The sequence below is a fragment of the Colletotrichum aenigma genome (assembly GCF_013390185.1).
Source record: "Colletotrichum aenigma strain Cg56 chromosome Unknown KSG_Cg56_contig06, whole genome shotgun sequence".
Classification (NCBI taxonomy): domain Eukaryota; kingdom Fungi; phylum Ascomycota; class Sordariomycetes; order Glomerellales; family Glomerellaceae; genus Colletotrichum; species Colletotrichum aenigma.
Window position 1 is genome coordinate 224,082 of NW_023500912.1, and position 11,024 is coordinate 235,105.

General features: G+C 47.3%; 4 protein-coding genes across 4 annotated transcripts; 3 read left to right on the top strand and 1 right to left on the bottom strand.

Moving 5' to 3' along the window:
* Positions 1 to 105: 105 nt before the first annotated feature.
* On the top strand, positions 106 to 1,862 carry ARS-4 (Arylsulfatase; the record flags this gene model as incomplete). Its single annotated transcript, XM_037324319.1, has 3 exons — positions 106 to 138; positions 200 to 1,429; positions 1,482 to 1,862. The coding sequence occupies 3 exons, from the start codon at positions 106 to 108 to the stop codon at positions 1,860 to 1,862; spliced, it is 1,644 nt and encodes a 547-aa protein (XP_037176120.1).
* A 332-nt stretch (positions 1,863 to 2,194) lies between these two features.
* CGCA056_v009073 (Cutinase transcription factor 1 beta) lies at positions 2,195 to 2,572 on the bottom strand (the record flags this gene model as incomplete). The annotated part of the gene is made up of 1 exon (XM_037324320.1): positions 2,195 to 2,572. One exon carries the CDS (start codon positions 2,570 to 2,572, stop codon positions 2,195 to 2,197), a length of 378 nt encoding a protein of 125 aa, XP_037176119.1.
* A 2,661-nt stretch (positions 2,573 to 5,233) lies between these two features.
* Positions 5,234 to 7,196, top strand: CGCA056_v009074 (uncharacterized protein; the record flags this gene model as incomplete). The annotated part of the gene is made up of 2 exons (XM_037324321.1): positions 5,234 to 6,159; positions 6,260 to 7,196. 2 exons carry the CDS (start codon positions 5,234 to 5,236, stop codon positions 7,194 to 7,196), a joined length of 1,863 nt encoding a protein of 620 aa, XP_037176122.1.
* A 1,340-nt stretch (positions 7,197 to 8,536) lies between these two features.
* Positions 8,537 to 9,064, top strand: CGCA056_v009075 (uncharacterized protein; the record flags this gene model as incomplete). The annotated part of the gene is made up of 1 exon (XM_037324322.1): positions 8,537 to 9,064. The coding sequence occupies one exon, from the start codon at positions 8,537 to 8,539 to the stop codon at positions 9,062 to 9,064; it is 528 nt and encodes a 175-aa protein (XP_037176121.1).
* Between the last annotated feature and the right edge of the window lie 1,960 nt (positions 9,065 to 11,024).

An 11,024-nucleotide genomic window follows, 5' to 3' on the forward strand; every position in this document is an offset into this window, starting at 1 on the left:
GGCAAAATCGGGATGAGGTAAGCACAATGGCTGGCACTGGCCACTCTAGTGCAGTCCAAGCGCCCCAACATCCTGTTCATCTTGACCGATGATCAAGACCTGCACATGGAAAGCGTTCAGCACATGCAACACTTGAAGGTACGATTGACCAATGCTGCTGCCAAGCATGGAATCATGCAAGCTGACAAGGTACCGCCAGTTCGATATCGTGGAAAAGGGCACGGCATTCACCCAACACTACTGTACCGTTGCTCTCTGCTGTTCTTCTCGTGCCACTCTCTGGACGGGGAAAGCTGCGCACAACCACAACATCACGAATGTTTCCCCTCCGCATGGTGGCTACCCCAAGGTCGCGGAAACAGGTCTCAACGACGATTACTTGTTCCTGTGGATGCAGGAAGCAGGATACAATACCTACTATTCCGGAAAGCTCTGGAACTTCCACGGCGTGTCTAATTATGACCGGCCATTCGCGAGAGGCTTCAATGCGTCCGACTTTCTACTCGACCCCTACACTTATCGATATTGGGATGCGAAGATGACACATAATGGTGAACCGCCTATAAGCTACGCCGGGAAGTACAATACGGATGTTGTGGCTGACAAAGCCTATGCTCTGTTGGAACAAGCACTCAACCACGATGAGCCTTGGTTTCTCACAGTTGCGCGCATTGCTCCACATTCCAATCCGGTGTTTGATGAGAGAACGAACACAACCTACTTGTCCACGCCACAAAGCGCATATCGCCATGAGCACTTATTCCATGATTACAAGATTCCCCGCGGAAAGTCCTTCAATCAGCAAATAAGCGGTGCGGCGAGCTGGCCCGGGCGTCTTGAAGCGCTCAATGAGAGCGTTCTCGCATACAACGACCATTACCAGCGCCAACGTCTGCGGGCCCTACAAGCTATTGACGAGATGGTTCATGAGCTCGTGGAAAGACTCGAACTTGCCGGCGAGATTGAGAATACCTACATTTTCTACTCGACGGATAATGGATATCACATCAGTCAACATCGAATGCATCCTGGCAAAGAATGCGGTTACGACACTGACATTCACATACCCATGTTTGTTCGTGGACCTGGCCTTGTGCCTGGTGGTGAAGTCGACTCTGCAACCTCGCACACCGACATCGCTCCAACAATTCTCAAGATCGTGGGTGCAGAACGACAGCTTGACGGAGAAGCTATGCCCTGGGCAGGTGAAGTGGCCCAAACCAGGAATGAACATGCCGCCATTGAGTTCTGGGGTTGGGGAGCTCCCGAAGGCCACTATGGATTGCGCAGTGACGAGCACTTTGAGTCTGGCAAGCTAGAAGGTTTGTACCTCAACAACACGTATAAAGGTCTCGGTCTGGTTGGGAAAATTTTTAATCTTTACTATTCGGTGTGGTGCACGGGAGAGCGGGAACTTTTCAATCTGAAGGTAAGTCATCGTCCCATCAATCTTAGACATCCTTTGCTGAACAGGGATACAGGATGACCCCGAGCAAACCATCAACCTGCTTTCCGACACATCTCAGGCTTTGATCCTGGTTGAAAACTTTGAAGTTTCTGGCAGAGGAGCTTCCGAGGTCGTTCATCGCCTTGATGCTGTCATCATGGCTCTCAAAGATTGTGAGGGGCGGCGTTTTTCCCGGCCTTGGTCAGCTTTGCACCCCGACGGAGACATCGTGTCTCTCGAGCAAGCTTTGGATACTAAGTACGACGACTTCTACAAGAGGCAACCTAAAATGTATTTCGGAAGTTGCGAGGCAGCCTTCATCAAGGAGAGAGAAACCAATGAGCCTGTCAACCAATACGGCGGCGACGCTCGGCCTGAGTATGATTATGGTGATGAGTGGATCCTAGCCATTTAGAATGAAGGTTGCCCTATTTTGTACTCATATAAAATCGGTTACGATTCGATAATTCACATCAAGTACTACACTAGACGTCCCCAACGCCAGAATTTGTACCAAAGTGCCACGGGGCTTTCGAAAATTCTGTTCATTCTTCATTGAGTGTCGTCTTGAAACCATGATGCTTCCAGATTTGTAGTCGCTGGTATCAAGGCGTCATCCATAGGTACTTGGGTATTCGTATCTTCAATCCATCCGAGGTCCAGGCATTGCCAGGGATTCAGGTCATCAAAATCGACCTGTCCAAGTGCGTCTTTGGGCGAAAGTGGCGGGCCGAGTAATGTCCCATGCTATGTTGGTCCCATTGATGCTTCCGCGCCGTAGTCCGCGGAGAACTCTGGGGTATCAAATTGTTCAAATTGGTTCATGGCATCTTCAAGGCCAGCAAAGCCTAGATCTGTGGCTTTCGACGTTACGTTTGTATCCCACGATTGCCCCGAGTGGCGTCCGAGAATCATTCGCATATCGCTTCGGTCTCGTTCGTTGAGCTGAAAGACCGCTCGTACCGAGATGGCCGACTCCATCTGTGCCTTCTGGAGAACTACATCCAGATATGCAAGGGTGACCTCTGTTGCAGGATAGAGATCCCTCAGCTTGTCTAGGACTCTCATACAGACCCGAAAGCCTGACACAGCGGCATGCCTCGAGCTTTGGTTTCGGTTCTTCATGTTGATGAGGTGCGTAGAGATTGCGGGACAAAGTATCGTGATTCCCCCAATGAGGAGATACGGATCCAGTTGCCCTTGGTGAAGATCGGCTGCAAGCCGAGTGATGTTGTCTGCACATTCGGACACGATGCGCTTTGATGTCTCTAAAGACTCAACCGGTCTTTGGGAATGAGCTTCTTTTCGCTGCGCGTTGCGTTCATGGTGTAATGTATGTCGAGCAAAGTTGTAAGCCATGTGCAAAAGATGCCGCCGCGATCGAATGGATGTTTGAATGCTGGTGGTCCGCAACCTCATAGGTAGTGGCTGAATCTGACAACAAACTGGTAATTCTCTGACCCAAGCTGAGAAGTCTGCCTCAACTGCCTCCACTGTGTCTTCTAGCGATGAATTCTGCTGACTTCCGGCGCTCTGTTGAAGCTGCAGCGTGCGATGCATGAGCATCGACAGTCTGGTCTTCTCGACGCACAACTCAGCAGACTCCACCATTTCGACATGATCGTACGGCCCTAGTTGGATACGCCCGAATATTGTTCTTTCGGTCTTCAGAGTTTTCAAGTCCATGTTATGTACGCTGAGCATGGAGGTACTATGGTCCTCATCTTTGATTCTGCTTGGCTTGCTCATCCCAAGCGCCAGAATCTTGTCGCAGACGTAGCAGCACCTCCACAGTCGCCGTCGTAACTTGATTTCTGGAGTATCGCATGCTTTCAGAGAGGGTTCCTTGTTCAAGCCAATATCAAGCGCCAGCATGACGGCGGTGTTCATCCAGTGCCATAAGTCTTTCCGGTCTAGTTGTGAATCTTGGGATATACCTCGAAAGGTCAGAAGCAGAGCCACCTGTACAAGGGCGAGATGGTCTTGTGGACCTCCCAATTCGAATAGCAACTACTCAATTTTGTTATGTCGAATGCTCATTAGTGGAAACTGGCGTCTCACCTCTGCACGCTGATATAGTGTTTTCCTCAGACTCAGCTTATCAGAAAATTCGGTACCAGCCAAGTCAGCCTGTTTGCATGTGCGGAACCAGCGAAGAGAATGGCTTGATACAGCAAGAGGCTGAAGTCTTTTGTGCCTCCTTCATAGGATTGGATGGCTTCGCATAGCTTGGTCAAGTTGAGCAACGGCATGCATGGGTAGACGAACTCGATGAAGGCTTTCACGAGTGCGCTTTGTAAGGTCAGACTGGGGAGGCGAAAAGCCCCCTGCTTTTCGAGAAACTCGACATATCCTTCCCTGCAAAACCTTAGAGGCTCAATGAATCCTGGGAATGGTCTGGACGTTGAGAAGCTTGTGGACGTATTGCTAGATAATGCCCGTGGGGTATTCTCCGCCGGCTGAAAGCTAGATCCAACAGCCACTGAGTCCGGATCGACAGCATCGCGGAAGATCAGAGTAGCCGTTTCATCGACTATATTTATGTCGGTAGAAGAACCTCCATGGCCTGAGAACTGGCTTGTCGGGACATCGGCAGCAGGTCTATGTGCCCCAACAAAGATTTTCCTCCCTGCGTTAACACTTCACTACCTTGGAGTCTCGATGACACGAACTTACCTACTTCGACGGCTTCGAGGGACCACGCATTCGACATTGTCCCACTCGCGATTGCTACAGGGACTACGCTCGACGGCGTCGCAACGAACCTTTCTGGCGCGACAACCGAGACATGCACGTCCCGCTCGACGAAGCTTGCTGGCGCGTTGTTCCGAGCGGTGCCGTTCGGGCTCTCCCTCCATGCCGGGTGCAATCATCAAAGACTCATCATTTGGCATTTTGCCGGGCAATCTCGAACGTCCACTCGGGTTGTTCCGTGAGAAAAACGCGCGGCAACAGCGATTTCAACACCACGAGGTATGCCAGCTGTGAGTGAGTGTTCAAGACTTTTGGTATGTTATCCCGAAAAGCAATGAGGGCGATCCTTATGTGGTCAGCTCGTCGTCTGTTTGGGGAAAGGCCGAGGAGACTTGTGCTAAAAGGAGATCGATTTCTCTTTGAATTGTGATGCCGTGGCAAGTTGCAACTTTCATGATGAACTGTTCTAGTGCCAGTCTCATTGCAGCAGGTGACTCCGAGAACACTCGTTGTCGAAAAGTATGACGACTCTCGAAGATGCCAAATGCTAGCACGGTTGAGCAGCTCCAGATCTACGAGCTCTAGGGTGTCCATAGATTTGGCATAGGATTCCGTTGAGGAGTAAAGGTGTATGGGGTTTGCCATGATGCTCTAAGAATGGCATGAGCCTGGTTCAGATAGGATCTCAACAAGTGTGTTCCCATTTCCACATTTAGGTAGAGCCAGGCTGAAGACCTCCATGTGACTGGTCATCAGATATTACGGGTGACTACCCAGCTGCGTGATGCTCAAACCCTGCACCTTCCTTGCCGTCCCTTTTCCGCTCCTTCCTACTTCTACGGCACAATCTCACCTCCACAGATTTAGCTCCTGTCAACTTCACCTTGAATCGTTTATTTGATCCCACTTCACAACCCACCCATCTGTCAAATTTCAACCACTCTACAACCCCTTCACATCTCCTAATTTCCTTTCGCCATTCTACTTTCACATCACCATCTTCAACTTCGATCATATCTCCAATAAAGTCCCATTGAGTGTCACCATCCATTCAGCAGGCCGCACATTGTGCGCTCTCGAGCCGGTTGCAGCATGTCAGGGGCCGCGACTGCTTTTACAGCAGCAAACTTTGACGGTTCCGCCTTCCAACACCGCGATTCGTCGTTCACACTTAGCCCGCGATTCTCATCCTCCGACGGGCTCTCTCCCACCGATCGCGACGTCTACCTGCTTGCAGCGCTCGACTCTGCTGACCTCGACGACCAGGAGACCCCAGACCCCCCTTTCGAAGTGGCTTGGGACCAAGATTCACGGCCTACTTCCACCCAGATCCGTCAGCTTAACGATCAGCCCTACTACGAGCAAAACAACAGCCCCGCCGTGGACGAAGACTCCGAAGGCATCCCAGAGCACGTGTTCGCCGAACTCTTTGAGGAAGGTGACGGCGAGCAGCAAACCTACGTCCAGCAGGCGAGTTCTGAGACTTTTCACAAGGTCGCTTTCCAGACTCGTCCCTCGAGCCCTGCGCGCGAAACCACCCAAGTTGTCGCATCCTCGACGGCTCAGGTCGACAACCAACCTCGCCACCAGGCTTCCCTCGCACAGTCAGCGGCTGATCGAGCTCCTACTCAAGTTGTCGACGTTGACGAGCAAATGACTAACAACACCATCGCGCGGGTCCCCGCCAGAAAATCTACTGAGCCTTCCACCCAGAGCCCCCAGCAGACCTGGCAAGAGACACCCTCACCTCAAGGCACCTCTGCTTCATCACCCAAGAAAGCCAAGATGGGACCTTCCGCTGCCATGGTACAGCAGTTCAACGACAAGGACGAGGCCACCGGCCGTCCTCGGTTGCAACAGTCGTGGATTGACTACACCGCACGCGTTTTCGAAAAGGACTACGCGCACGAGATTTGGCATCCCGAGTTGCAAGGCAAGATCATGGCAGACCTCCAACGACCTGTCAGCATCAACAACTTCTACGTTGCTCGCCATACGGCTTACAGAAACTTCACCAGGTTCGTCCTTCCTTCTTCCTTTCTAACCTTTTTCCACAGTTTGCCGCTTGTGGGTGCACCTTTTTGGCTGCCGTATGATTAACGGGGAAATATTGAACAGGTTCGTGAAAGGTGAGACAACGCCTTACAACGAGGTGGACATATGGGCCATGTTCTTCCGCAATGAGAACGGTCTTCCCGACATCTGGGCGAGTGGTATCAACTCTGATCAAGCCTACCTATTTTCCGACGTCATTAACGCTGCCGTCGGAAATGAGTCGTATGACTGCGTCAAGTCCGCCTACAACAAGACGCGAGGATTGAAGGGTATCACCTACTTCAAGCCTTCCAGATCGGCCGGTCAGCGCAAGGTCAACCCGACGACCCCAAAGAAGCGCAAGATAGAGGTGGAATCAGACCAATCTGATTCAGAGGTGGAGTGTCTGGAGGTCATCTCTACGAAGAAACCCAAACTCGACAAACGCGATGATGCTGACGGCAGCGATGGCGGAGGAGCCAGAGGAGGAGTCATTCAGGGCAGCAAGACTACCAAGAGCACCAAGGACGCCGCTGGAGCCAAGAATACGGCGGTGGGAAATCAGGAGTTGAAGGAGAACAAGAAGGTTGTCGGCAACAACCTCTCGCAGAAGAAGCTTCATGACGACTTCGATGCCGAGGCAGAGAGTGATACGGAAAGCGTCATGAGCGACAGCACCATCGTGAAGAAGCCGGAGTCTGACACCGACAATGACGAGGATGCCGATGGCCTCGATGATGACGAGCCGGTTGACTCCTGGATTCTAGAGATGAAGGCGAAGATGAAAGAGCCTGAGGAGGAGACCGAAGAGAAGCCCAAGTTCACCGTTAAGGAGAAGGTCAACCAGCGCGATGCCTTCTTCAATACCCTTGGGACCGTCCCGCCGGAATTCCAAGACAAGGTCTTCCGAACCATCATGTTGGACGTTATTCAAGATATGGGGATCGATCCCAACGAGAAGCTTGCGAAGCAAGTGAAGCCGTTCAAGAAGTTGATCAAGATGGAGGGAAAGAGGAAATAATGGTGTGGCTGACAGACGTGGGTTGCTTTTGCATGAGTTGAGCACTTTGGAGGATCGCGATAATGCAGTGCGCTTTTGATTTGGACCGGAAAGTTGGTGGTTAGAGAAAGTTGGCATTGCGAAGTATCATTGGTTTTGCTTTACGGACTGGAGTCGTTCTTGCTTTATGGTATCTTGAGAGGAGAGCTTGATTTTCATGCAAGATGGCGCCAGCAGGGCGCGGTTGTATCCTAGGCATGAAGCTCCCAAGAACATAGGTAGATGGACGATCTACTTGCGATATTCTCAGATTCTTTTGCGTCGAGGCTTGCGTGAACTTGGACTCCATGGTGTGATATTTGAGGCCATCATTTTGACCAAGAGAATACCAAGTAAGTAGTTCCCCTTCCTTGGCTTCTGTATACGATGGTGAAGCCCCGGTCACACTCGGGCCGCTTCGGCCGTGACTCCCATGAAAGACCGGTTCACGGAGGAACTGATCGACATCAGATTCCCAGATTGAGCAGGTCTGTGGTTGTTTGATAATAGATTCGGATGCCAGCGGGCCGGACGCCTTGGCACGACTGCAGCGGTGGATGGAAAAACCGACGTCTTCGAGGCCGCATGATCACCCAAGAACAGGGTCGAGATGAGAGTGCCTGCAGTCTCGTCCCAAGAACTATATACTAACTAGCGCCGGGGCCAACTCATCCAAACAACGTGTGTCATTAACGTTAGCCGATAAGGTTAAACAGAAGCCGAGCCAATCTAGAGCAAACGACTGAGCGGAAGGCCGATCCAGGAATGGAAGTCGGATTTAGGGTGTGCGGGGGAGCGTTGCAAGTTAATCACTGCCTCTGCCGGCCACCAGGGGCTTCGGAACGGGCCAAGACGCTCTATTCAGAGGCCAGCGTCGCATCAATGGATCTCGAGTAGTTCGGGGGCCAAGCGAGACGCCGCGGACAAATTAATCCGACCCTTTTATCTCGTCAAAAAAGTCCCGATGGCACGCTCGGGGGCTCTGGCCGCCCCGTTTTGGTGGATATCGTCGGACGATTTGCCGGCCATGAGAAAACGCGTTTAACGACCATGTCCGGAAGGGGCAAGTCTTGATGGGCTGGCCTGTCAGGAGATCACAGTTCGAACGAGATGCGATGCTTGGGTTGAAGCAAGGGATCCTGATCTGCCGAAGGTACAAAAGCGCCGACGCATCTGCATCGTCCGAACTGTTCTCGTACAGCACGGCGACTACTCCTCTAATACCCAGCGTCTCCGTTGCCTCTCTCGTTCTTGTTCTTCGCAGAGACTAAACTGCCCTTACGATCGTTCCTTATCACCCAGCCCTCAACCTCCAGAGCAACATGAAGTTCTCCATCCTCACCGTCGTCGCGGCCTACGCCGCCGCCGCTCAGGGAGCCATCACTTGGACCCTGGAGAAGGCCGCAAACCCCACCGCCGACCAGACCGACGCATACACCAAGATCGAGGCCGCAATGCGTCTCGCCGTGGCTCGTCACGCCCGTCTCGGAACAGCCTCCAAGACCCTGCGTGTCTACTACGCCCCCGGCGTACCGACAGCCGAGGCCAACTACAACGGCGACGTCCGCTTCGGCTCGAACCGATCATACATGAACGAGCGCACCGCTCTGCACGAGATCTCCCACACGCTTGGTGTCGGCCAGACCGCCGCCTTCGACAGCAAGTGCGCTTCTGGCAACTGGGCCACCGCCCTCCCGCTTCTGCGCTCGTGGGATGGTGCCAGCGCGACCATCAGCTGTGGCGGCTCGCACTTCTGGCCGTACGGGTTGAACTACGACAACGAGTGGAGCGAGACGAATGCGAACCGTCATGTGCAGATTGTCAACGCCATGATCAAGGACGGCATGTGAAGCAGGAGATGAGAGGGTTCGGTATACCAGTTCTTGTAGATATTTACACTGTCTAATATGACGCTTGTACATGGACATTCCTTCGCCGATTGTAGCCTTGGTGCATGGTGTTGCAAGTGATTCCGATGTTGCCCATGTCTAAATTTCAGTTTTGGTCATCAGAAGATGGTGATATGAGTCGAGGGACTTAAACCGTTATGTATCGTGCCTGTAATCTGCGATTCATGCCCGGAGAGTGAGTGACCGGCACAGTGTCGAAGACAGACATTTTGATACCTCCAGGTTTGCCATTGAGCGATGTCAAAAGTTGTGGTTCAGGCTCGGATGCTGTGACAATACCATAGAATGAGTTGAGAAAGCGAAGAAGAAACTTACCCGGGGGTCCAAGCGGCGCAGGCTAACGCTAGCCCCCCTACTCACGTAGGAGGCAAAAAAACAGGGTTTCTACGTAAAAAAGGAGGTTTCTACTTATATTACTAAAAATAGCATTTTATAATATAACTTTTAGCTTTAACTATATTATATAGTAATAAAAATAGTATTATTATATTACTCTTAAGTAAAGCTATTTAGCTATATATAAAATATATATATATCTTATATAAATATTAATAAGCTATAGAAAATGACTATATTATTATTTTCTATATTATTAATAATATATTTCTATTTCTTTATTATTTACATTAATAAAAGTATTATTAGAAAGTTACTTTTTATAATGTTATTAATATAGAAATATATTAAACCTTTTTATAAAATAAAGTAAAATACTTAATATATTATTAGTAGTATTGGCGTTATTAATAAAACTAATATTAATAAGACTAGTAACTTAGGTTTATTAGTATTAATAGTATTATTATTAATTTTAAAATTACTAGCTAAATTAAGATTTAAAGTAGTATTATTACTATTTTTTTTGATAAAATTATTAATATTATTATAGATATTTAAGTTATTGTTATTAATATAATATCTCTTTTTAGCTAATATCTCTTTAATATTAAAATAGCTAAAAAGCTTTATATAATACTGAATAATATCTTGAGCTTTTTTTAGTAATAATATAAAGTTAAGATTAATTTACTATTTAAGCTTAAGTAGTTTATATTATTATGAGCTTTTTATATTAAATAGTACATAATTATTAATCTTACTAATATAAATAAACTACTGTTTAAAATTTAGTTATTTTATATACCTATTAATTAGTTAGTATTTTATAGCTATATACTCTATTTATGTTTCTTTTTTTTCTTTTTTAGCTTTCTTTTTGAATATAATATATTACTATTTAAGTTTCTTTTTAATAACTTTAGTACTCTATATGTTTTATTATTATATAATCTTTATAAATATTATATTTACTATAAATAAATACTATAGTTTAATATTTTATTAAGTTTACTACTTATATTATTACAACTCTATCTAAGTATTTTAGTTAATAATATACCTTTAGCTTTCTTTATAATAAGAATTACTTTCTAAGATTATCGAGTTTATTATTTTATAACTTCTCTAAATAAAAAAGCTTTATTTAGTATTATAATATTATTTAATAATATTAATTTATAATATAATCTGTAAAGGTATTTAGAGGCTATAAGCTGAAGTTAGGTTAAATTAATAGAAGAAGTACCTAAAAAAATAAGTATAATATTACTATACTATTTTTATTTATTTCTGTTAAAATCTCTTTTTCTAATCTTTTAGTAAATATTTACTAAATCCTTACTATAGCAGGTTTTATACTTTATCTCTATAAGGTTCTCTATCTTTTTAGGTTACTTTAGCTAAGCTACTTTTAAGCTTTTTTAGTCTAAATAGCTAGAATTTTATAATTATTCCCCTTTTAATTATAATGGTTTTTATTATAAAATGAGGCTAATAGTAAATAAGAACTTCTATTATTTATAATAGGTTTTTATAGTTATTATCATTACTAGAAGCTATC